Here is a 27,278-nt window from a genome sequence, read left to right as displayed (position 1 = left end):
TGGAGCAGGGAGCCCGATGTGGGACTCGATCCCAAGACCCTGGGATCGTGACCTGAGCCGAAGGCAGACGCTTAACGACTGAGCCACCCAGGCGCCCTATTAAGCTTGCTTTGTACAGTTTCAGCTTGCATGGCCACATTTGCAGTAACTCACTACCATACAGTGAGTTCTGCCTGTATTTGGTTCCGATTTCTCTACATCTTTACCAGCACATTATTGTCTTTTTGATAACAGCCATTCTAGTGGGTGTGAAGCAGTATCTCTTCGGCTTTAATTTGCATTTCCCTAATAACTAATGATGTTGAGCATCTTCTTATGTACTTATTGGCAATTTGTACATCTTCTTTGGAGAAATATCTATTCAAATCTTTTGCTTATTTTATTTTTTTGTAAAGATTTTATTTATTTATTTGACAGAGAGAGAGAGACAGCAAGAGAGGGAACACAAGCAGGGGGAGTGGGAGAGGGAGAAGCAGGCTTCCCGCTGAGCCGGGAGCCCGATGCGGGGCTCGATTCCAGGACCCTGGGATCATGACCTGAGCCGAAGGCAGACGCTTACCCAACTGAGCCACCCAGGTGCCCCTCTTTTGCTCGTTTTAAATTGGGTTCATCTATTTTTCACCTGAATCTATTTGCTAGCTCATCAGTTTTTTGTTTTTTGTTTTTTTTAGATTTTATTTATTTGACAGAGAGAGACACAGCAAGAGAGGGAACACAAGCAGGGAGAGTGGGAGAGGGAGAAGCAGGCTTCCCGCCGAGCAGGGAACCCGATGTGGGGCTCGATCCCAGGACTCTGGGATCATGACTTGAGCCGAAGGCAGACGCCCAACCATCTGAGCCACCCAGGCGCCCCTCAGATTTTTTTTTTAATAGGTGAGTTAAGCCTAAATCAAAAAGGTGACTACACAGTCAACAGCAGCAGGCTGGACTATGTGGAAATTTTAGTGAGTGTTTTGGGTGGAATAGGGAAAAAGGAACCAAAGCATAGCTTAACTCCAAAATAACTGAGCAACTTAAAGAACCCAAAGCGGAACTCAGTGGATATAGACCATCTAAAGTGAGAGCAGGGGTGGAACACGGTGGTAAGGGTGAAGAAAGGACTTAAGGGTAGGTAATATACAGCCAGTCACAGTGTAATTCAAAAGATCCTATTCAAGACCAAAAGAGAGCTGATGTCATTTTATGGTCATTCTTGTACTGAACTCTCCAAAAGAAGCAACTTGAGAGCAGGGACAGTAGCTTAATCATTTTTGTAACCTCTTAGCAGTAAGATGAGGAATGTATGTTGGGTGTATTCATCACCCCTCTGTACATTCTTAAATTTGTTAAACATATGTTCAAAGAAAGGGCTCTGTAAGGATCAGTACTGGTAGCTCACTTTCAAAGGAGTCAAGCTGTCTACTTACACAACATGAGGGAAAAGGCTAAACTGATTATGGGGAGAGACAAAACCCTGCCTCCTGAAGTCCTGCACCCCAGGCTAGCATATATAATGACTGGGGGCAAGGGATAGCGACTGCAGTCTCTTACATTGGCTTTGAGCTTTTAAGTGCAATTTCACAGCTATCATTCATTCAACAGGCACTTCCGGAGCACACACGACATACTGTGCTGAGCGCTAGACACAGATGAACAGCAAAAGCAAGTCCCTGTTCTGTCAGGGTTCATAATCCGGTAGGTTCGGTGTTGCAAGGATAGAGGTAATCAGCCTAACTGTGGGAATAAGGAAGAGAAAGCAAATGCATTCTGCCCGGGTCTGTGGGAGAAGGGAAAGCACCAAAAGGTGACATCCGGGCTGGGCCTTGAAAGATGCGGAAGCTAACCCACAAGGGCCAATTCTGAAGTGTCACTGCTTTGTCCACAGGGAAGAGAAAGTCTCATATCAGCCCCAGCTGACTCCTATAAAAACTCTTGAGGCAGACGTTCTCATCAGTAATCACCTCCATTTCACAGAAGGAGAAACTGACCCACAAAGCAAAAGGCGAAGCCCAGGGCCAGGCTGAGTGACATGGGACACGCCAGGTCCAGAATCGAGGTGGACAGACACGGCACAGTTTCGAGCTCTGCCCGGATTCTGAAACCTGAAGAGCACCGGAATGTGGCAGGGGTCTGGACCCGGAAGTTGGAGAGAAGTCTAATAGGAGAGCGACCCCTCCCACCATTTGCCCAGTTCTCTCAGTTACGCCCCCTGTCCCACGCTTCTCAGTCACTCACCCGCCGCTAGGCGAAAGGAAGTCGGTGTCGTCTTCGTCTCCCGCACCGAACATCGCGGTGCCTCTCGCCCAGCCGTAGGGGGAAAACAAGAGTGTTTTCGGGCCTTTCACTGCCGACGTCGTGAAATGCCGCGGTGGCGTGCTGCTTTCCGGCAGGACGAACTCTCGCACGGTGGCTCGGCTGGGAGGGGTCTAGACTCCGGAGAAGGTGGGGGAAAGGCAAATGGCAGGACCTCGCGGGCACGCGCGCCCGTGACGTAAGGCTTCTCCAGCCTGCAGAGGCAGTGAAATCCGCGGGAGCTCCGAAATCCTGCGCAAGGATTGGCCGACGAGGCGGGGGGCGGGGTAGGGGCGGGAATCCGCGGCCTCGGTGGCGGTCGTGGACACGTCGAGCCCGGCAGAAGTGGAGGGGGCTTCCGAAGAGTCGTCGGGGTGGTGACGGGTTAAGGTTCTAAGAGGGAGGTGCCGGTGGCGAGACTCGATCTGGAAGGTAAGCACCCACCGCCCCTCTCACAGCCCTGGCATGGGCACAGTCCTTTCCCCCCGGGACAAGGACCCTCCACGCCACTCTTCTCCGCTCTGCGAAAGGAGAAAGGGCCCGGGACTGGCAGTCTGGAGAACTGAGCTTTCGGCCGGGCCCCTACAGTGACAGCTAGAGTGACCTTGGGGCTGGGTGTTCGGTGCCTCACTTTCCTCGTCTATAAAACGGGCCTGCCGTCCCTCTCGCTTATTCCCTGTGGCCGACCTCGCTATTTATTCAACGGACTCTTTGTCCAGTGTTTCTCTGTGCCGGCTGGTCAAGAGGCTTTTAGACCTCAGAGGTCATCCAATTCAATCCCAGTCTCCTCATAATCCCAGAATTTGCAATAGGGAAACGAAGTAATAAGCACTTGGATGACTAGTCCGAAGTCACACAGAGCTGGATCCCTGGTCTCTTGATTCAGGACTTAGTAAGCTGATGGGTGAACAAGAACCTTATCAACTTTTAAACACTGTGCGTCTTTCCAGAGTGGTTATTGCTAGACTGTGGCATAAATCTGGAGAGAATTCCCCTCCCTATGCAGGTGAGGTGCAGAAGAGCTGGGATATTCTGCGGGTGAGTGATGGAAAAGAGAAAACTTTAGAAGGGAAAATCCCCAGTCCCAATCTTGGTCTGGGTTTTGCATAGTCTTCTTGCCACAGACCTAAGTCAACATCAGTTGTTGGGGACTTCTCTGTCTCCAGTTTCCACCTTCTCTGTATCTTATATAAGTATTTCTTTGGTTAACCTGGTATAATTCTTGAAACAATCTCTGGGTAAGCTTGGTTTAGCCAAGGTGTGGATAAGCAGATAATGTTTCACTGTAGCATCCGTTTCCATAGATCTCAACTGGAGTTGTTTCACTCGGGGCTTCTCTTAATCAGGTTAGTACAATAGGTGTCCCTTACCTGGATGTTTTAGTCTGTTAACATGAAATTGAAGTGAAGTGATTGGTAGTGATTCACCTCCTAGAGAACTTTGTACTTCTTGGTACTTCCTTTGTTCTGCCTGTTAATATAGTTTGTGTGCTTGTACTAAATTGTAAGCTCCTCAAGGACAAGGACAGTTTTATTCATCTTGATGTCACCTGTGTCACAGAGCACTATGCCTTCTTGACCATAATGGATTCTTATTCTTTGTTAGACTGAGTAATGGAATTCATCCTTATTCCCATTCCTTAATTTATGCCCTTGGGATCTTTTTCACATGTGACTCAGAGAGCCTTACAGTGGCTCTTGCCTTCCAGAAAGATAAAAATGCTGTAGTAGCTGTGAACTATCAGGGTTGCTTCGTCTCTTTTGTTAGTTGAAGATGATTTTACTATTGTTTAAAGCTCTAGGGGAGGGCGCCTGGGTGGCTCAGTCGTTGAGCGTCTGCCTTCTGCTCGGGGTCATGTCGAGTCCCGCATCGGGCTTCCTGCTTGGCGGGAAGCCTGCTTCGCCCTCTCCCACTCCCCCTGCTTGTGTTCCTGCTCTCGCTCTGTCTGTCTCTGTCAAATAAATAAATAAAATCTTTAAAAATAAATAAATAAATAAAGCTCTAGGGGAGGGGGAAGAGGGGGATAGAATAGCTAGAAATAGTATATGGAACTGATTTTTGTTGGTAAAGTATCTCTCTATTAAACTGAGAGACAGGGCTGTTGTCTGCTTCCTGTGTACATTTTACAGATTAAGATGGTTAAAGCAGTGAAGGCTGACAGTGTGAAAACAGTGATGCAACTGGAATCTAAGCACTAGAACTGGAATCCTTTGCAGTAGCTCTGTTTAGAATATGAACTTGGCTACCTCTCAGGGAGAGGGAGAATGAACTGCCTAAGTGACATCACTTTTTCTAACCCCTTTCCCCAATACTGGTCATCGTCATTCCAGCACTGAAACATCTGAATAGTACCTTTTAAAAAATGCTAAAAGATCATTTGAGTGCTTATCCTGAATTCTTGAGTTGGGGATGTTTTCATCCAGTGTATTTAAGTAGCCTTTTTAGATAGGCAGGCACGTAAAATCTGGATCAGCATTTTTGGCAATTGGGACACCACAAATATGCATGCCCAGGTCACCACTGTGGGAACACAGCTGCTAGTTCTGATCAGCAGTATGAAAAAGGGGAAGACAGTGGTGAGGCTCCCTAAGTCCTGCAGCATTTGAACTGCAGGATTAGGTATACATCTAAAAAGCCACTGTCTGGGCCGCCTGGGTGGCTCAGTCATTAAGCATCTGCATTCCGCTCAGGTCATGATCCCAGGGTCCTGGGATCGAACCCCACATCCGGGCTCCCTGCTCAGCGGGAAGCCTGCTTCTCCCTCTCCCACTCCCCCTGCTTGTGTTCCCTCTCTTGCTGTGTCTCTCTCTGTCAAATAAATAAAACCTTAAAAAAAAAAAAAGATAAAAAGCCACTGTCGGGGTGCCCGGGTGGCTCAGTTGGTTAAGCATCTGACTCTTGATTTCAGCTCAGATCATGATCTCAGGCTCCATGCTCAGGGGGAAGTCAGCTTGAGATTCTCTCCCTCTGCCTCTGCCTCTGCCCCTCCCTCCACTCGTGCTGTCTCTCTCTCTCTCTCTCTGTCTAAAAAGTAAATAAATAAATAAATAAATAAATAAATTTTTTTTTAATGGAAAAAAATTTTTAAACAAATAAGTAAAAAGGCACTGTCTTCCTGAATTAGAATATTGGAGCAGGAATCAGGAAATCTGAATTCCCATCCCAGCCCTTCTAACTCGCTCTGAGCTTAGGCCATGCTTCCTAAACACTTTGTGAAAGGAGTGATTTAGACCCAGGTATCTATTAAGTACTGCTGGGAATACGGAGATAAGGAAAGCACAATCCTGATCTCAAGTTTGAATTAAGCATTTTTGTTTGTTTGTTTTGCTTAAATACACAGTTTTTAAATGTATTTATAAAATATATTTTATATTTAAATAAATATAAAGATTACCCAAGATTAACCAGTAAGTGGCAATTTTAACAATTCCTTTCAAATTATCAGCAATTTTGGGGGCACTGGGTGGCTCAGTCGGTTAATCATCTGCCTTCGGCTCAGGTCATGATCTCAGGGTCCTGGGATCGAGCCCCCATTGGGCCTCTGCTCCCAGGGAGTCTGCTTCTCCCTCGCCTCTGCCTGCCACTCCCTGCCTTGTGCATGCGCGCGTGCGCTCTCTCTGTCAGATAAATCTTAAAAACAAAAAAATTATCAGCAATTTTGCTGTAGAGATGATAATTTTTATATACAGGTACACCCATACTAATCTGTACTAGTGAATGCATTGCAAATATTAAACTATAATTAAAGTTTAAAGTCATAACCAAGTTAGATGATAGGTGTGGTGATAGCAATATGAATTGAATATAGGTTTGGGGGAGTTGGTATAGTGTTCTTTCTGTTCAGTCACTGAAAACAGAAGAATGTCAGAACACAATTCAAGAAATATCTGAAAACCTTCTATGTGTAAGGTACTGTGCTGGGTGTTGCCTGGAATAGGAAAATGAGTAAATCATTGTTCTTGTCCTCAAACTGCTTGTACTTGAACAGTAGGGATAGTTGAAGTATACAAATAATTATACTAGAAAACATAGCAAAGTAAGTCCCATAAGTAGAAATTAATTATTGTAGGTTTTCAAAGGAAGAAGAGATGATATCTAGTTTGAAAGAGTATGTGTGGTTAGATAATAGGCTTTGAGGATGAGTGGGATTCCAAATGGAAATGAGGAAGTATGGTTCTCCAGGTTGAGGGGGTGGCTTTGGCAAAAGCACAAAGACAGGAGAGATGGCACAAATTTCTTACAAGACCAGAGTTGCCCTCTTATTTGATGCAATTAGGGCCAATAGTTGGCCAACTAAAAAAATAAGTTAAAACAGAGAATCCTACAGATACTAGTTACACACAGACCTTAACCATTTGATCTTAACTTAAAGCATAAACATCTTTTTGCCATTCTTTAAAATAAGGCTTTTCTTGGGTTGTGGACCCCAGGAATCTGTAAACTACAGCATGAGGGCCAAACCTTGTCCTAGCCTTTTGCCTATTTCTGTAAATAGTTTTATTGGAACACAGCCATGCTCATTTGTTGACATATTATTTATGGCTACTACTTTGATGTACAAGGTAAAGTTGAGTAGTTGTATGTATCTGTGTGACTCATTTTTATCTAGTCTTTCCAAAGCTTTCAACTTGGTTTTCATGGAAACAACTACCAGACAGTCCATGTAGTATAGTAGCTAAATTCTTAAGCTCTGGAGCCAAATTGTTTTGCCGTTTATTAGTTATACAGGTCTTGGGCACGTTGCTCAGTTTTCTCCTTCGGAAAATAGGGACAATGATAGTACCTAGTTTCTAGGGTTCTTGTGAAGATTATAGGAGTCAGTTCATGTAAAGCACTTAGAACAGCATCTGGCAGGTAGCAAGTACTCAATATTAGCTGCTGCTGTTTTCCTCTTGTCATTTACAGTTAATTGCTTTATGTAATACTTTATTAAATTATATTCTTACATTAATAAGCACAACTGGCATAAGTTAATTTATGAATAAACCTACCTGACACTTGATTAAGGACACAACTTCCCTGAGGGAGAGAAAAAAGTGTTGATCCCATAATATTAGAGACTAGCCTTGTTAGTGTGTTATCATTTAAGTCAGGTAAGAGAATTCTCTGGGATTGTTTGCTAAGAGTATAAGACAACAGAACAGATAGGGAAGTAGTGGATTAAAATTGAAAAGGAGACCAGAGCCGTATTTGTCTAACACCTTGAAAGCCAAGGGGATAAGTTTGTACTTAGCCATGTAGGAAATGGGATTATTTATTCTAAAGGACATGATTGATAGGAAAAAATTCAAGTGGTTTAGGAGTATATGACAAAAAAGTAAAAGCTTCCCGTGTAAGTATCTGCTTCATTTTTCTTTTTCTTTCTTTCTTTTTTTTTTTTAGTTTTATGTTTAATCTTCACACCCAGCATGGGGCTCAAACTCACAACCCCAAGACCAAGAGTCACATTCTCCACTGACTGAGCCAGCCAGGTGCACCTTCACTTCATTTTCCTAATAGTCCTTAGAATGGGGAGTTGTTGTGAGGATTGAATGAGATAAGGTATGGTAAACACTACTTGTGAAACAGGTATTAGCCCTTGAAAACCTTGATCCAGTTTTTCTTTGGATTATAATCTCAATTTTGAATTGAGAAAAAAATAAAGGTTCTAGGCTGAATGTGAATAAAACAATTTATGCCATACTCTGTGGAGTCTCTGAACTTTGAGTCTTTACCCCTCCTACTTTCAGTTTGGCTCTGCTGTGGATTCCTCTTTGTGCCTTCCTCACCAGAAGTGCTACAAAAGAAGAGATGGCGTAATTATCACTGGAAAAGCAAGTGTTTACAATGACAAGATGACTAACTAGTGGAAGACATCAGATAAGTCAGTCACCAGGCATCCCCCAGATAATTCTGCCATTTAAAGTTGGCAAGCCAGGGGGCGTGTGGGTGGCTCAGCTGGTAAAGCAGCGCAGATTTTGATCTCAGGGTCGTGAGTTCGAGCCCTGTGGTGGGCTCCTTGAGCCCGCTTAAAAAAAAAAAAAAATGGCAAGCCAGGAATGACTGGGGGGAAAGAGAGGGGAGAAGACAGGGCAGGTTGTTGATGCGGGTACTCCCACATGCAGCTTTTAGCATAATACAGCCATTTAGGAAATCAAAAGTTTTCTGTAGTTTGCTGTGAGAAGTCATCAGGAATCTGATACTTTATACATTAAAACGAACCTTTTATGCCAAAAGAAAGCTTACAGTAGGGACTGGGAAGGAAATGCTTTTGAAGTTCCATGCTTTGAGTGGTATCATTTCAGATTTAGGTAACATTCCCAAGCAGAGGAGGGGCCCATCCTTAGGAATGCAAAGCGCTGCGGAAAAGGAAAGGGTTGAGGAGGGTCCACCCTACCTCTTCCTTTACACAAAGGCCCTAGGCTTTTGTATACAACCTGCTTTTGTAGGTTGAGAACATTATGCAGTACAGTGTAATGAGATGGATACCTGCATTACAAGGAGAAATGATTTGGAGGGAATCTATACATTATAGAGAGCAAATCTAGCAACCAGTGAAATATTAGAGGACCTTTTCAGCCAGGTTGAGTCTTTCTCTAAATAGGTAGTAGAGGTGTTAATGAGACTGTGCTGAGTGTTGACACAATTTTGAAGCAGTTTAGAGCACCTAGAACTTAGTCTTTTGGTTTTCAAAATCAAAGGCAAAGGCATGCTGCTAACTATGTACCCACAGGCCCCCATTCCTCTCTCCTACCTTTTTCCTCCCTACCTTTTCGGATGACTTTTTATCAGCTCCCACACAACCCTGTGCATGATCTATATCTTAGTACATCTTATACTGTTTTTCATTATTTGTATGTATCCCTTCTCCAGACTGGGCTTCTTGAGGATAGGGGTTCATCATCGTTCCATCACTCCATACGTACACAGTACATTTGAGTGAATGAATGAAGAGAGTGAGTTCCTCAGGGTCACAAAGATAGTAAGTCCCAAGAGCCAGATCTAGAACCCAGGGTTTCTGATTCCTAGCCCAGTAGTTTTCCACACACTGTGCAACCTCAATCTGAGGTATTAAACAACTTTTCTCATTTTTGTGTATATTCTTTCAGTGTGTTTTCATTAAGTCATCCTTTGTTAATTAAAGGGAGGGAGGCGGGGCGCCTGGGTGGCTCAGTCACTTAAGCATCAGACTCTTGATTTCGGCTGAGGTCATGATCTCAGGGTTATGAGATCGAGCCCCATGTTGTGCCCAAGCTGGGTGGGGAATCTACTTGAGATTCTCCCTCTTTCCCTCTTCCTCTGCCCCTCCACCTGCATGTGCACACTCTCCAATAAATAAATAAATCTTTTTTTAAAAGGGGGGAGGGAGGAGTAAAATAGCAGTTAAAATGTTTTCTAGTTTCTGCCTCACACCAAATTAATTCCTACGTCACTATTCTGTAGATGTTTCTAGTGCAAATTAATTCCCAGCATTCACAGGCAAACCAATAACATTATGATCTAGATTATTAAAATCCTGTATAATGTAACTAAAGGAGAATTTAGGGACGCCTGGCTGGCTCAGTCGGTAGAGCATGCAACTCTTGATCTCAGGGTCGTGAGTTCAAACCCTACATTGGCGTGGAACCTATTTAAAAAAAAAAGGAAATTTTAAGCAAGGGGAACCTTTGCCTTTGATTATAACAGGAAGGCAGTTAAAGCAATGCTTTGCTGATGTATGTTTATCTGATTAGCTTGTTTTCTTTAAATCAAACTGTAAGAGACTGTATACTTTAAGTGACATGAAAGTGAGCCCTATGTGTGACTTGGACATCTCCTTTCAGAGATTAATTTTGTCATCTAATGAGTAAGCAAACCATTACTAATTATATTTCATCCTTTCTGTACCTTAGAATTAGAAAGTATTTTGACATATTTGATCCTTACAACCCTATGATATTGACAGAGTGTAGGTATTTTTATATCCATTTTGCAGTAAAGAGACTAGTACTTGTTGGGTTTAAGTGATTTGCTTAATGTCGTGTGGCTCATATATGGCACTTGTGTCTATAGCTCAGAGCTTCTCATGTCTAGTCCAGTGCTTTTTTCTACTTTTATCACACTGTCTACAAAACACTGAAATCTACAAAAATCATACTAAAGCATTCGTGGTTAGCATGTTGGAAATGTATCAAGACTACAAAAGGATCCAGTAAGAGGGTACGAAAGGGTGTATCTCGTGATTGCTGGATTTCAGAATATGGCTTAGCCAACAACAAAGGTATCCAAGAAATGGAGCATAGTAGCTGGGAGATCCACTCCCCATTGGACTTAGGCCCTTCTATCATTGCATAACTAAAAGACCTTTTCAGTTTGTTTGCTTGACATATCAAATTTGAGTTGTCCTATTCAAACTAGGCAAATAAAAGCTTTGCTAAAGGCCTTTGTGAAGAATGTAGTTGTATACTTGATCTTGTACAGAAAGGTGAGAGTGGGCAAGAGAAACAGGAACTTTTATGGTATTTGTCACTAAAACAGGATATGTAAAGCTCAGAAACACCCCCTGCTTAGCTGCTTCCCAGCAAACCATCTGGAGAAATGGGAGGTTTGGGGTAAGTGGTTAGACCACTGTTACAGAAGCCTTATATGAAAAGTAGATGTTATGGGTTCAGTTGACTAAAGAGTATGTTAGTGCCATTGTTTAATAATGTGGGCCTCAGTTTCTTCACCTGTAAAATAGGGGAGTTGTATTTGATAATGTAATTTTTTAAAGTAAGAAATATATTCACATGGTTCACAATTCAAAAGATACAAAAGGATATTTAGTGAAAAATGTTCCTTCTGCTCCTACCCACATCTGACCAGTTCCCCTCCTAGGGATCATAGTGTTACCTCTTTCTTATGCCCTGACCCCTAGAGATAGTATAGGTGTTTATAAATAATATGTATATACTTTTAACCCTATTGAATTTTTTTTTACAAATGCTAGCATACAGTACACCTGCTTTTTTTCATCTCAGAACTTGGAGATCATTCTATATAAGTATATAAAGAGTTTCCTCATTCTTATTTATGGTTGCAAAGTATTCCATTTTATGGAAATATGATAATTTATTTAATCCATGCCCAATCAGTGAATATTTATGTTGTATTTTCAATATTTGGCTATCACAGACAGTCCTGTGACAAATAACTTTGTTCATATAACATTTGACATATGTGTCAGTGTATCTTTAGGATAGATACATCTGATCCTTGAACAACATGGGCTTGAACTGTGTGAGTCCACTTATAGGCGGATTCTTTACAGTACAGCACTGTAAATGTATTTTCTCTTCTTTATGATCTTCTTAATAACATTTTATTTTCTCTAGCTTACTTTTTTTAAGAGTTTATTTATTTATTTTTGAGAGAGAGAGCGAGCACAAGCACCAGCAGGGGGAGGGGTAGAGGGAGAGGCAGGCTCCCCACTGAGCAGGGAGCCCAATGCAGGACTCGATCCCAGGACCCTGAGATCATGCCCTGAGCCAAAGGTGGATGCTTAACCGACTGAGCCACCCAGGCGTCCCTCTAGCTTACTTTATTGTAAGGATATAGCATATAATACATATAAGATACAAAGCACGTTAATTGACCTATGTCATCAGCAAGGTTTCCGGTCAACAGTAGGCTTAATAGTAGTTAAGTTTTGGGGAGTCAAAAGTTCTACGCAGATTTTTGACTGCTTGGAGATCGGTTCCCCAACCTCGGTGTTGTTCAAGGGTCAGCTGTATTTAGAGGTGGAATTACTGGCTCAAAGGGTATGTACATCAGACGGATAATTAAACACTCTTCTAGTTCTGGTATTCTATGAGATTTTAATTGTGAATGAACAGCAAAAGAGATGAGAAGGTATCATTTTCTTGAAACATCTTAATTTTTTAAATTTATTTGAGAGAGAGAGTGTGGGAGAGGCAGAGGGAGAAGGAGAGAGAGAATCTCAAGGAGACTCCCCACTGAGTGCAGAGCCCAACCTAGGGCTCGACCCCATGACCCTGAGATCATAACCTGAGCCAAAATCAAGAGTAAGACACTTAACCAACTGAGCCACCCGGGCACCCCTGAAACATCTTCATTTTTATCTCTTGTTATTCGGAAACTACATCTTAAGTGAGGGCCAAGTATAGGCAACCTCACCAAAATGCTGTTGAATTGAAAATTTGATAAGTCACCTACTACGTCACTATCCTGTAGATGTTTCTAGTGCTGTTCAGTGTGCTGTCACTCAGGAGTTAATTTGTAAGGTGAATGTTATAAACTCAGGACAAAATGGGACTGGCTCCTAACTACTTTTACCACATAGAGGATTCAGTCCATCCATGTAGGGAATAAAAGTGGAAAAATCAAGAAAGAGAGCATAACTGAGATGTCTGTTTGTGTGTGTCTTTCACTGGCTTCCCAGGTTTTTGATGATTGTGGAATGTGATGATTTTGTGAAATGAGTGGTACCACAACAATCAGATGTCTTTCTGAGGAGCTAGGGACCACAAAGCAGATCAGAATTCTGTCATCCCCTCGTACCTCTTGACCAGACCTACTAACCTTCCTTCCTTCCATTTCTCACCTCCATCATTCTCTCTGTAGGTGCCTTAAGCCATTTGTGAAATTTGTTCTGTAAATAGCTTTCAATCAGAGCCTCTATCCTCTTCATCTCTAAATTTCCTCTAGCACCTGGGGTAGAGGGTATTTAATAAATACTCGTTGAATTGAGATTGGGTAGATGTCAGAGTGATCTGGCCTCTATTTGGCTACCCTCTCAAGGTACCATATCTTTCCTTTTCCCGGTATAGTGTGAACACCCTCCAACCCACTCCTCTGCACCCCTAATACAATGCAGGAAGGGACAAAAGGCCAAGTAAACTGCCTTGAAGAAGGGGGTGTGTGTGGGTGTGTGTGGGTGTGTTTAAGTAAGTGTACACGCACATTCCTTTTGGCTCCCACTGCCATTCTTTGTGCTGCAGTTAAAAATTTGGACCTCACTGGGCGCCTGGGTGGCTCAGTTGGTTAAGCGACTGCCTTCGGCTCAGGTCATGATCCTGGAGTCCCTGGATCGAGTCCCACATTGGGCTCCCTCCTCGGGAGGGAGTCTGCTTCTCCCTCTGACCCTCCTCCCTCTCATGCTCTCTGTCTCTCATTGTCTCTCTCAAAAATAAATAAAATCTTAAAAAAAGAAAAAATTTGGACCTCACTTAGCTACATGCTAGTGGTAGCTGTGGAGTTAGACATATTCAGTAGGAATAACCCAGGAATATTCAGCTCAAAATAAATATGTATCTTTTTATTCCCTCAAATCTCATGTATATGAAATCATAAAGATAAAAGGGAAAACTAGATGAATACAAACTCTGGCTTATAAATAAAGTTGTACATTTAGAAGAGACCATTGGATTAGTGTTGACTTTTCTAATTTTAGAATAAAGAAACTTGTCTATGGGCCATGCTTTAAGCACTTAGACACTCTGTGGGATAGGAGATTGTATGGCTCCCTTGTGCACTATAACTCCTAAAGTTACACAGTAAGAGGATGACAGGTCCTCACATGCAGCTTAATCAGGTAGGTCCCATCTTTTCAAATATAAACTTTAATGCCAGGCTCCCAAGGAAAATTACTTTTGGATAGCTTAAGGTAGATGCTTCACTAGGCTTCTTTCTGCCTGTTATTTGGACAACTTGTAAAAGGGCCATAAGCTTTCTAGCAATTAACCATGAAGAGAGTTTCCTTTATTATGGTTTCAGAAATACCACAGGGTGTATGGTGCTATGTTATAGCTTAGAATTAAGGGGCAGAATTAATACCCCTTCCCTACTCTTAATAAACGAGGATGTAGAAAAGATGGGATAGGCAAAAGCATAATGTATCATATTTCCATTTCAAGATGGTGGGTTTTTTTTTTAAGATTTTATTTATTTGAGAGAGAGAGAGCGCATGCATGCATGAGTTGGGGGAGAGGGACAGAGGGAGAGGGAGAAGCAGACTCCCAGCCCACCAGGGAGCTGGACTCAGGGCTCCATCCCAAGACCCTGGGCTCATGTCCTGAGCTGAAGGCAGACGCTTAACCAACTGAGCCACCCAGGTGCCCCTCAAGATGGTGTTTTGAGCAAATCCCTTTTCCTTTCCAAAATCCTAGTAAAATGACTATAGAAATCTAAACATTTTTTAAGTGTGATATTGTGATTTATAATAAATATATATTTGGTCTGCATCCCGTTTCTGGCATAGAACTCGTAAAACCTTTGAGATTTCCTAATTGATGTGAGCTATAAAGGTGTCTTTTTTTTTTTTTAAAGATTTTATTTATTTATTTGAGAGAGAGAGAATGAGAGACAGAGAGCACGAGAGAGAAGAGGGTCAGAGGGAGAAGCAGACCCCCCGCTGAGCAGGGAGCCCGACGCGGGACTCGATCCCAGGACTCCAGGATCATGACCTGAGCTGAAGGCAGTTGCTTAACCAACTGAGCCACCCAGGCGCCCTAAAGGTGTCTTTTGTTATGTTATAATGAGGTGACTTTTTTTTTTAGCATCTGTTAATTTAGTTGGAAATCAAGAACGTAAACCTGAGTCAATTAACCTTCTAAGTAAAGTTTATATTCTTAAAAAATGTATAAGACACTCAAGGGAAATGCAAACACAAACTGGATGCTTGAAGATATTAAGGAATTATTGTTAATTTTTCAGGTGAGTTAATGGTATTGTATTTTGTTTTGTTTCTTCTAAAGTCCCCTTCTTTTTTTTTTTTTTTCATTTTATTTATTTATTTGACACAGAGAGAGAGAGTTAGCGAGCGCAGGAACACAAGCAGGGGAGTGGGAGAGGGAGAAGCAGACTTCCCACAGGGCAGGGAGCCCAGATGCGGGGCTCGATCCCAGGACCCTGGGATCATGACCTGAGCCGAAGGCAGACGCTTAACGACTGAGCCACCCAGGTGCCCCATAAAGTCCTCTTCTTTTAGAGATACAGACATGTATACAAATAAAATGTTTTAATATCTGAAATTTGCATTAAAATTAGGCAGGCCATGGGAATGAATGGGGTATAGACAAGACAAGGCTGGCCTTGAGTTGATAATTGTAGAAGTTGAGCAATAAGTACATTCGGTCTACTTTTGTATATATTTGAAAATTTTTATAATAAATTATGTCATCTTATTTAATTTTTCTTCAGTTGTGAAATCAAACACTAAACATGCCTGGGGCCTCAATGATCCACCATACTTTATATTATACTCTCTCCACCTTCATATCCTAGCCAGTGAGCCTGCCTGCCCTTTCCTCCATGGCCTCTATCCAACTATAATAAGGTGCTTTTAGAAAGCCCCGACGTCCTCTAAGGTTGGTTGCCAGTAAAGCCAACCAATGTGAATTGGAACTTTCAGTACCCAGCCTCCCAGGAGGAGAATGGGGCTTAAGATTGAGTTCAGTCACCAATGGCCAATAATTTAATCAATTGTGCCTATGTAATGGAACCTCCATTAAAAAAAAAAAAAAGAGCTTTCAGCTTGGGGAACCAGAACACTTCCATGTACCACTGTGCCAAGTCCCAAACACCAGGACAGAAACTCCTTTGTTCATTCAGGACCTTGCCCTCTCTTCATCAGGCTATTAATTCATACTGTTTAATATACTTTGTAATAAATCAGTAATCTGGGGCGCCTGGGTGGCTCAGTTGGTTGGGCGACTGCCTTCGGCTCAGGTCATGATCCTGGAGTCCCTGGATCGAGTCCCGCATCGGGCTCCCTGCTCGGCGGGGAGTCTGCTTCTCCCTCTGACCCTCCCCCCTCTCATGTGCTTGCTCTCTCTCATTCTCTCTCTCTCAAATAAATAAAATCTAAAAATAATAATAATAAATAAATAAATAAGTAAGTAAGTAAGTAATCTATTGAGTAAGTGGGTTTCCTTAGTTGTGTGAGCTGCTCTAACAAATTGCTTGAACCCAAAGAGAAGGGGTTGTGGAGACTTCTGATTTTATATCCAGTTAGAAGTGCAGGTAATAACCTGAGTCTGTAATTAGCAGCTGAAGTGGAGGGCAGCCTTCTAGGACTCAGCTTAACCTATGGACTCTGCTGCTGTCTCTGGATAGTGTCAGAATTCAGTTGAACTGTACGACACCAAGCTGGTCTTGGAGAATTTCTTGGTGGTGGGGAAACCACCCATAAAATGCAATTTTTATAATTAGAAGAGAGGGAGAGAGAAGCCTGAAACTTTTGAGACATCTCAAAGAATATGGATGCAGATTGGAATCCAATTAAAGCAAATTACTGACCACCCGATTCAACATAGGTGAAGGACGTCCCTGTGGGTGAAGTTAAGTGGCTGGGATTCGCTAGCTCACCCCAAACCCTCCCAAAATGAGAACAGCAAAGGTTAGAAAGAAAGGTTAGCTGTGGAGCAGGCAGTGAAAGACAAATCAAAGACAGAGAACTGAAGTTTAGAGAGAACAGTAGATGAAGAAGTAACAATGCACTACGGCATTCCAGGGTCACTGTATTTGCATACACCATCATGAGATTGGTGCTATAGGCAGCCCTAGCTTTGAGGAAACTAACTTGCCCTCTTAGCTACTATGCTATCACCTTAGTGAGCTCCTCATAACAGTCCTGAAAACAATCCTATGAGGTAGCTACTTTTATTACTCTGATTTTTAGAGCTGAGGCACAGAGATAAATTAAGTAATTTGCCCAAGAGCCTACAACCAGTAGGTACAGTTTTACCAGTTAGAGAATGAATATACTGCCTGGCGTACTTGGAGAGCCGCCATAAAAAAGAAAGAGAAAATACCTTTTCTGCCCACAGCTTCCTACTTGTGGCTTTTTGTTTGCTTTTGGTGGATTGTTCAGGATCTCAGACAGACCTTTCGATCTCAGAAATGCAGGAGTTAATGGTTAGGGACAGACCCTGGGAGCAAATCCACTTTCATTAATCATGTTGGGAAATATATCCAACAATTTCTTCATACAGTAGTTTGGTTTTTTTGTTAATGCATTTCCTATTTGAGGTCTATCTTCCTGGTAGTTCAGTTACTGTAGTTCATAACTAGTCTAGAAAAGTAAGACTACAGGAGATGTATACATTCCCCTTCATCTGGAACTCAGAGATTTTATTTACATAGTAGGTAAAAAAAAAAACCAAACAAACCCTCAGATCCCAAAGATGAGCTGTTTGGTATTAAATTCAGTGTCAGCCCAGAAGGTTCTTTGATTATCAGGTGACAAATTTTAAGTGAGGCTAGGTTAGCTCTCTGCCCTTTTGGAATATCACAATAAACAAATGCTTTATTTTAGTTCCTGGCTGAATCTTGACTTTTTTTCTTTTTTTTTAAGCTCTCACTTGTTAAACATCGAATCTTTAGATTCTGTGTACTGTATATCTATGTTGTACATCTCTATAATTCAGAACTATGGTCTCAAAGTTTAGAGTGTGTAAGAATTGCCTATATAGCTTGATAAATAGCTAGATTCTGAGGCCCCTTCCCTGCAAGGAGATTCACTGGTCTGGAGTGGGGTCTGTAATTTTCATTTTTCACCAAACATCTCAAGTGATTCTGATTCAGGCAGTCCTGGGACCACACTTTAAGAAATCCTTGAATTAGGAAGTAATTAACATTTATTATTTACTGTGTATGTTATTAATGTATCAGTCACTTTCATACGTATTTTTACATTTTGATGTTCAGAATATTGGGAGATTTTGTTTCCTAGTTTTATATGGATGTATTATCCCACAAAGTTTTAGTAACTTGTTCTGAGCTTCAAAGATGACATAGCCTTATGACAGCAGTCTGACTCCCAGACCAGGAGGGCTCTTGCTCTCACTGTTTCTGCTTCAGCAAGTTATCTCTCAGAAGAGATGATTAAGATTGGTGGTTTGGAGGGCTACCTGGCTGGCTCAGTCAGAAGAGCATCTGACGCTTGGTCTTGGGGTTATGAGTTCAAGCCCCATATTGGGTGTAGAGGTTACTTAAATAAAACTTAAAAAAAAAAAAAAAAAGATTGGTGAATTGGAAAATGTGACAGAGCGATATGAACAGTATGCTCTGAAATGTGTTTGATAAAGCCACTGAGATGTTAGAATGTCTAAAGCATATCAGTTAATATTCACAGCATATCTAGAAAAGATAGGTAAGCATTGTTTCTCATGAAAAATATCATGTACACCTAAAGATGAGTTATTTTCTTTACCGAGGAAACTGTGACCATAAAGATTAAATTACCTGATGTAATGGAAAAACCGGGGCTCAAAACCAAAATTTCCTCACTTTACTCTTTAACATTCTTTCAAATCGTAATCACAGTAAGGGCTAAGGGCAGCTGCAACCCATATGCTGCCAGAGAATTATCCAAAGAACTGTGGAGTCAATGGTTAGGAGTGATGGCTCCTTGTGACAACATTGAGCATTTGAAAGTTTGCACAGAGACATAATAATCAGAGGTGACCTGGTATCTCAAAGGAGTAGAATAAATGATGACATTTTTAGAAGTCTGAAAATATATAGTAGAATGGCATTTTGGGATTTTGTGAATTTGAACAGATTGCTAAATGGGGCCTGGAGCTCGGGCCGCGTGGAGTGTTTTCTCACCTTACTTAGAGCCATGTAGAGGTCGAGGAGTCAAGAATACTGCAGGTAGGGGCGCTTGGGTGGCTTAGTCGGTTAGGCGGCTGCCTTTGGCTCAGGTCATGATCCCGGCGTCCTGGGATCGAGCCCTGCATCGGGCTCCATGCTCAGCAGGGAGCCTGCTTCTCCCGCTACCTCTGCCTGCCTGTCTGCCTACTTGTGATCTCTCTCTCTCTCTGTCAAATAAATACATCTTAAAAATATATATATATAATAAAAGAAGGTAACCATTTTAGCCCAAATTGTATGCCACAGCACGGTAGAAAGCATCAGAAGACACACCTGCTCTGCAGGTAGGTAATAGCTAGACTTAGTTCCTCCTGGACAGCTTAGTGGGCAAGGACTTCAAGACTTGGCAGGGCCCTTGGATAACTGGACATCAGTTTACCCCAAAAGTAGGGAATAGCCACGTGTGCCTCCCCATAGAAATAGGTCCACATTTCTTTCTAAGCCACTCTCCATTTCCTTATCTCAGCTTTCCTGGATTGCACCCAGAAAGCAAAATATCTGACTTTGTGCTAAGAGACAGGGACACAAGATAGTTCGATGAAAGTACCATGATACAAGTAATAGAAAGAGCACTAGACTTGAGGTCAGAATCTGGATTCTAATTGCAGACTGCCACTAGGCTAACTGCAACATGACCTTAGCTTGTCTGTTAACCTTGTGTACCTCAATTTTCCGTCTGTAAAATGAGTAGCCATTCCTGTTTAACCCAGGCCCATCTTTCAAGTGCCATTAAGTTTGGAAACACACGACATTGTTGTAGCTCAGCAGAAAATAGCCTGAGAACATGCCACAAAAGTGAATGGGGTAATTACTGGGCCCAGACTTAGAATCACAAATATTGAATGCCTGAAAGGTATATTAGGCTGCACTTAGCCTTAACTTAAGGCTTACGATGCATTCTATAAACAAGATGTGAGTAGTTTTCTTCAGCCTCATTATTGAGCACTCACAGAACATAATAATAACTCACTGATGCCAAAGGGGAGGTGGGTGGGAGGATGGGTTAAGTGGGTGATGGGGATTAAGAAGGGCCCTTGCTGTGAGGAGCACCGGTGTCCTGTGTAGGTGCTGAGTTGCTGAATTGTGCATCTGAATTGGTATTACACAGTATGTTAACTGAGTGGGATATAAATTAAAAATTTTAAATAATAATAATTATAACTCAGTGAGGGGCGCCTGGGTGGCTCAGTCGGTTAAGCAGCTGCCTTCAGGTCAGTTCATGATCCCAGGACCCTGGGATCAAGTCCCCATCGGGCTCCCTGCTCAGCAGGGAGTGTGCTTCTCCCTCTGCCTACCCCCCCCCCCCCCGCTCATTATTGTGCTCTCTCTCTCTTTCTCAAATAAATAAATAAACTCTTTAAATGATAACTCACTGAGTAATAATGCTTTTACATATGTTATGTGGTCTTTTTTTCCCTCAGTATTTCTTCCCATTCATTATTTCATTTGAATCATATAATGACCGTGAAGGAGAGTAAGACTGATGTTATCTCTCTCTTTCCCTGAGTTTTAGATGAGACACTGAAACTCAAAGACCAAAAGTAGTTCTCAAAGAGGTAGGGTGGTTTTTGCCGTCCAGGGGACTTTTGGCAATGTCTGGAGACATTTTTAATTGTCACAACTGGGACGGTGCTACTGGCATTTGGCGGGTAAAGGCTACGGGTATTGTTAAATACACTACAGTGGACAGGACAGCTCATACAACAACGAATTATTCAGCTTCAAATGGCAGTAATGCCAAAATTGAGAAACTCTGAGATAGGTGTTTTATCCACAAGAACACAAGGTGAAAGAGTTGGATGAACCAGAATCCAGATCTTAGACTCAGTCTAATGTGTTCTCCACTGTCCTCAAAACACTTGAGAATAAAGACTAGAGTCACATAAATTCTGGATTTTGTTGCTACTGTTTTGAGGAGGTACAAGTGAGAAGTGGGGTTTGTTTATATCACTGTTGAAGGTTTCCACAGTGCAGATTGCATAATCCAGTAAAAATCTAAGCACTTGCCATGTGTCTCACAGTCTGCTGTTCTTGTCCTTCAGGGAGCTTAGTCTACCTTTATCATATTTTTCTATTTATTGAGTAAATACCAAATTTGAATCATTTATCCAGATACTTTTGAAATCTGGACACAGCCCCTTTAGCAGTCTCTATGCACAGTACCTACTGATAACCTAAAGACCCATAGAATTTTTTTTTTTAAAGATTTTATTTATTTATTTGACAGAGAAAGACACAGCGAGAGAGGGAACACAAACGGGGAGTGGGAGAGGGAGAAGCAGACTCCCCGCCGAGCAGGGAGCCCGATGCGGGACTCCAGGATCATGACCTGAGCCGAAGGCAGTCGCCCAACCAACTGAGCCACCCAGGCGCCCAAAACCCATAGAATTTTTACAGGAAATGTCACCAGGACACTCAGCTGGAAATTAGCAGAGCCAGGATTTGAATACCATCTGACTCCAAACTCATGCTCTTAGCAGTATTCTGTAAGCTTAACTCTCACCTACAAAGGGTGCCATGGGATTTGAAAAGCTCTTACAATCCAGGATAGTTCTTGTAGAATATTCTTCAGTTTTGCCCCTCAAACCACTTTATAACCCAGAAATTAGAAGGTTCTTTTCCTTCTAAAGTTTTAACAGATATCTTTATGGTTTCTGGCAAATTAAAGGACTATAGCCCATGGTTCCATAAGGATTTTTTTTTTCTGTGAATGCCTCGCAGAAGAGCAAATAAAGGCCACTCTATATAGCAACAAAAGTACTTACTAAAAGATAAATCTGATCATATCACTTCCCTGCTTCTTACCCTTAAATAGCTGCCAGTTGCCCTTAGAATAAAATTTAGTCTCCTTAAAATGACTCAATGTGTTCTATTCATACTGACCTTGAATGCCCTTGGTTCTTTTCTTGCCTAGGTATGCTGTTCCCTTACCTTTCTACCCAACTCCAATAATTCATCAGTCTGTTTGAAGTTACCTCCTAAGGGGCACCTGGGTGGCTCAGTCATTAAGCGTCTGCCTTTGTCTTGGGTCATGATCTCAGGTCCTGGGATCGAGCCCTCCATCGGGCTCCTTGCGCAGCGGGAAGCCTGCTTCTCCCTCTCCCACTCCCCCTACTTGTGTTCCCTCTCTCGCTGTGTCTCTCTCTCTCTGTCAAATAAATAAATAAAATCTTAAAAAAAAAAAAAAGTTACCTCCTTAGAGTGCTTCTTTCTTCTTCCTCCCCCCCAATCTAAATTAGTTATTTCTCTGTTATTCTCTGCCACAGTACCATGTTTACTTCCTTCATACCACTTATCACGATTGGTAGTTGTATATACTTACACATATTTATTTGTTTATATACTTAATGAGGGCTTCCTCTTCTTAGAATAAGCCCCACAAAGGCAAGAATCTTGCCCTTTTGTACCTGGCTCCTTGGAGGTAGATATTGAAACCTATGGATTTTGTAAGAATTAAATACTTTTCGGGTACCTGGTGGCACAGTCAGTTAAGCGTCTGCCTTCAGCTCAGGTCATGATTTCAGGGTCCTGGGATCGAGTCCCACATTGGGCTCCTTGCTCAGCAGGGAGTCTGCTTCTCCCTCTCCCTCTGCCCCTCCGCCTGCTTGTACGCTCTCTCTCTCTCAAATAAATAAATAAAATCTTTTTTTTTAAGATTTTTTATTTTATTTTATTTATTTGAGACAGAGAGAATGAGATACAGAGAGCATGAGAGGGAGGAGGGTCAGAGGGAGAAGCAGACTCCCTGCCGAGCAGGGAGCCCGATGCGGGACTCGATCCAGGGACTCCAGGATCATGACCTGAGCCGAAGGCAGTCGCTTAACCAACTGAGCCACCCAGGCGCCCCTAAATAAATAAAATCTTTAAAAGCAATAATAATAATAAAAATTTTTAAAAAGAATTAAATACTTTTCTAATGAATAAATGCTTATTGAATGTTCTTCCAGATGTAGTAAGGAGGTAGAAATTAGAATGTTTACTTGTCCTCAGGGAACTTGCTGTGTAAAAATGGTATTTTTTATCTTGTATTTTAAGAACTGTAAGTCAAATTTTCCATAAGAAAAGATTGCCGGGGAAATTCAGAAAAGACATTTCTTCTGTCAAGAATCCAAGGAAAACCTAATGGAAGAGATGGCATATTAAATAAGCCTTAAAGAGGGGCGCCTGGGTGGCCCAGATGGTTAAGCGTCTGCCTTCGGCTCAGGTCATGATCCCAGGGTCCTGGGATTGAGCCCCACATCAGGCTCCTGGCTCAGTGGGGAGCCTGCTTCTCCCTCTCCCTCTCCCTCTCCCTCTCCCTCTGCCTCTGCCTCTCCCCCTCCTCATGCTCTCTCTCTCTCTCTCTGTATCTCTGTCTCAGATGAATAAATAAAATCTTAAAAAAAAAAAAATAAGCCTTAAAGAATGAGCTAGATTGTAAACTCAAAAGAGCAAGGGCCATGTTTTAACTTGACTCTAATTCTGACACATTTTAAGTGCATGATAAATGTTGACTAAATAATGGGAGAACTTGCACATGCTCGGGAAATGGGGGAAAGCAGGGGGAGGCATTACAGGGAATTACACAAGCCAAAAAGACATACAGGTGTCAAAGTGCCCAATTTATTCAGGAAAATGAGTAGGTCAGTTTCAATGGGATACTTGCAAAAAGGATTAGTTTGAAATAGGCTGGAAGGTAAGTCAGTAACAGATAGACATAAATGCCAGATAGGATAAAGTAAGCATAACTGATATAAAAAGTTGGATATAAAGATACTCAGGGGCACCTGGGCGGCTCAGTTGGTTAAGCATCTGCCTTCAGCTCAGGTCATGATTTCAGGGTCCTGGGATTGAGCCCCGCGTCGGGCTCCCTGCTCAGAGGGGAGCCTGCTTCTCTTTCTCCCCTCTCCTCATTCTCTGTCTCTCTGTTTCTCTCAAATAAATAAAATCTTAAAAAAAAAAAAGATATAAAGATACTCAGGTTTCATGGAGCGCCTGGGTGGCTCAGTCGTTTAAGTGTCTGCCTTTGGCTCAGGTCATGATCCCAGGATCCTGGGGCCCTGTGTCAGGCTCCCTGCTCAGCAGGGAGTCTGCTTCTCCCACTCCCTCTGGCCCCTGCTCATGCTCTCTCTCTCTCTCACTTTCTCAAATAAATAAATAAAATCCTTAAAAAAAAAAGATACTTAGGTTTCTTGGGGCGCCTGGGTAGCTTAGTCGGTTGAGTGTCCGACTCTTGGTTTCAGCTCAGATCATCATCTTCATGGGCATGGGATCGAGCCCTGCATCAAGCTCCATGCTCTGTGGGGAGTCTGTTTGAAGATTCTCTCCCTCTATTCCTCCCCCAACTCGCTCGTTCACTCTCTCTCTAAAATAGGTAAATAAGTCTTTTTTTTTTAAGATAACTTAGGTTTCTCTTTGCAGACAGTTGTTAGTTCAGGGGAGTAGAGCCTAAAATGCAAATTACAGCTTCAGGAATGTATGTAAATAGTACCTGGAGTACAAATACTGGTTTAGCTTTGAGCACTGGTTCCATTATCAACATCATCACCATCAAATAGGAAGATTCAGATTCCTGCAGAACATCTTCTGTACTTGGCTTGTCTGGAAAGAGAGTGTTTGCTTCCTTATATTTCTAGAAGAAAGCAACACACTAGCCTGACAAATCCCTGGGCATGTTCAAACAATTATTACGGAATTTGTATATCACTGAAGAGCTCCATGCAGTGCGTTCTGAGGTCCTTCCAATTCTTAGTGAGATTTCTATGACCCACCAATTAAGGGACAGTGCACTCAGGTTTCCATTTCAGGTGGTCTGCATATAGTTGAAGAAATGGCTCATGCATCTCTTTCCAGGCCTAATTGTGTTTCTCCTACCTTTTCTCAATACCATTCTATCAATGTGATGACCGAAATAGGCCCCAAATGAAAAGATCATAACAACATTTCAGGATATTTTGTGAGACCTAATCCAAGCTGGGGTTATTGGGAAAGGCACAGTGTGCTCTGAATGTTCGGAGGGCTTAGCAGGAGACCTTGGAAGATAAAGGGTTTGTTGCATCAGAGATGGTAAGGATGGGCATTCCAGCCTGAAGAAACAATGTAAGCAAAGATACCAGACAGAAAAGCGTGGGGTTTGTCCAGTTCAAGTTTTGGCTATTGGACTCGTTTGACTGGAACTCCAAGTATGTGCAGGCAGGAAGGTAGGTTGAGGCCTTTATTTTAGAGATCTGTGATCTCAGAACAAGGAAGTTAATAGACAAGGGAGAGGTTGGTAAACAGTGGTATTTTTTGAACAGATAAGTAGAGCCATGTCTTCAGTAGGTTAATTTGTCTTAGGTGTATCACATGGGATAAATGGGGTAGAGGATACTGTTAGGAAAACCCATGTTTGTAGGGATGCCTGGGTGGCTCAGTGGGTTAAGCGTCTGCCTTCAGCTCAGGTCATGATCCCAGAGTCCTTCATGATCCCAGGGTCCTGGGATCGAGTCCCATATCGGGCTCCCTGCTCAGCAGGGAGCCTGCTTCTCCCTCTCCCTCTGCCACTCCCCCTGCTTGTGCTCTCTCTGTCAAATAAATAAATAAAAATCTTACAAAAAAAAAGATAACAGAGCTGGGTTTATAGGAAGGAAGCGCCATTGCTTCATCCCCCATCATTTGTTCAGTTCCCACACAGTTATTCATTGGGTAGATGTGCAGAGTAAAATTATTTTCACATTGGGCTTATCTTAGTTTGGTCTGTTTTCTCTACTGTCCCTTTCTAGAAAGTGGCACTTAACCAGGTTCAGTGCCCTAGAGACTTGATTCATATAAAGGATCTAGATTTGGCATTTCAGGTCACTTGAGGGTCAACAGTGTATTCCTTTCTTCCATATTTTTTTCCTTTCGTCCATTTTTAAAACAGGTGTGTTTTGTTTACAATCTCTTCACACTCATCACCAAACAAATATTTCATGAAAGTATTTATGAAGGCAAATGAGGCCAGAACATGTAAATGTTAGATTCTCCCAAGCACCTGTGGTTTCATACTCTAGGCTTCCGTGAAATGAATAAATAGAACTAGATGAATTTGTAATTCCCTTCCAAGTCTTAAAAAGTTCAACTTGTCTATGTTATCTACATCAACTGCATTTTGCTACTTCTAATATAGAGCTATTGAATAATTTCTAAGCATATCCATCAAATATTATATAGCATTTTAGACTCACTAAGGTGGCAGAGAGAAAATTGAGGTTTGTCCAGTGTCTCATTAACAGATTAAGGAATTGATTTGTCTGTTTTATGTCTATGCAGAGAAAAACAATTCATTTCAGCAAGCACTTACTATTGTGTGCAGGATGTTAGAAAATGCAGGTGATTCATGGATAAGTAAGACAGGGTCAAGGCGTGTGGGGGGCTCAAATGGTTAAGCATCTGCCTTCAGCTCAGGTCATGATCTCAGGTTCCTGGGATCAAGCCCCACCTCGGTCTCCCTGCTCAGTGGGGAGTCTGCTTCTCCCTCTCCATCTGCCTCTCCCCTCCCCTGTGCTCTTGCTTGCTCTCTCTCAAATGAATAAATAACATCTTAAAACTTAGAACTTACAATCCAGTAGTAAGGATAAGGATAGAGAAGCATTCTATTCTCCTGGAACCTGACCTGAAAAAAGGTAGAATTAAGTTTTAGCTCTGGGTGAAACTTGACTAATCATATAATTCAGTGTTTATACAGTTAAGGAAAATGAAGCTATAAAATATAAAATTACTTGCCCAATATAGCATTTATCACCTGTATCCCTTTCACGTTTAAACTTGTTCTCTTTCCTTTATATTTTGTTGCTTACATGGTAATAGCATTGTCCATTCATGTTTGCCCAGAGGCATAAGTGATCTAGAGATTAGACAATGGCATTTTAAAAATTAAGTTTGTTGGGGCATCTGGGTGGCTTAGTTGGTGAAGCATCTGCCTTCGGCTCAGGTCATGATCCCAGGGTCCTGGGATTGAGCCCCGCATCAGGCTCTCTGCTCAGCAGGGGAGTCTGCTTCCCCCTCTCCCTCTGCCGGCAGCTCCCCCTGCTTGTGCTCTCTCTCGCTCGCTCTCTCTCTCTCTCTCTGTTAAATAAATAAATAATCTTTTTAAAAAATTAAAATTAAGTTTGTCTTTAGCATGCTCTCTCTTGAAAATGATAGGCCTCCCTGCCTGGATAATTCTCCATGTAATGGGTTCCTCCAGGACCTGTCTTGCCCCATCGGCTTCTTATCTACCTTGCTCAATCTGAGCAGCTTAATGAGGTGGACTGGACACGTGGAAAGATGAAATATATGATAGGGGTGACCTTGAACCCGTATCTGGAAACAAAGTGCTTGTCTTAATCTGATTAGAATCAAATTACAAGTTTGCTGTCTGTCTTTTCTGTGGATAGTTAGAATGAACTCAGGGC

General features: G+C 42.2%; 2 protein-coding genes across 2 annotated transcripts in view; one reads left to right on the top strand and one right to left on the bottom strand.

The window, feature by feature from the left end:
• The window catches only part of FKBP15 (FKBP prolyl isomerase 15), a 60,724-nt gene extending 58,368 nt beyond the window's left edge, over positions 1-2,356 (bottom strand). Inside the window, exon 1 of the mRNA XM_035016022.1 lies at positions 2,215-2,356. Coding sequence (XP_034871913.1) covers positions 2,215-2,267 — 53 coding nt within the window. The 5' untranslated portion in view covers positions 2,268-2,356. The remainder of the gene's footprint in view (positions 1-2,214) is intronic.
• A 204-nt stretch (positions 2,357-2,560) lies between these two features.
• SLC31A1 (solute carrier family 31 member 1) overlaps positions 2,561-27,278 on the top strand; it is a 40,597-nt gene continuing 15,879 nt past the window's right edge. Inside the window, exon 1 of the mRNA XM_035016023.1 lies at positions 2,561-2,703. The gene's annotated coding sequence lies outside the window, so the exon portion shown is untranslated. The remainder of the gene's footprint in view (positions 2,704-27,278) is intronic.

The sequence above is a fragment of the Mirounga leonina genome, unplaced genomic scaffold (assembly GCF_011800145.1).
Source record: "Mirounga leonina isolate KUSES-001 unplaced genomic scaffold, KU_Mleo_1.0 Mir_170, whole genome shotgun sequence".
NCBI classification, from domain to species: domain Eukaryota; kingdom Metazoa; phylum Chordata; class Mammalia; order Carnivora; family Phocidae; genus Mirounga; species Mirounga leonina.
Note: the sequence above shows the minus strand (reverse complement) of the source record. Positions and strands in the feature narration are given on the sequence as shown.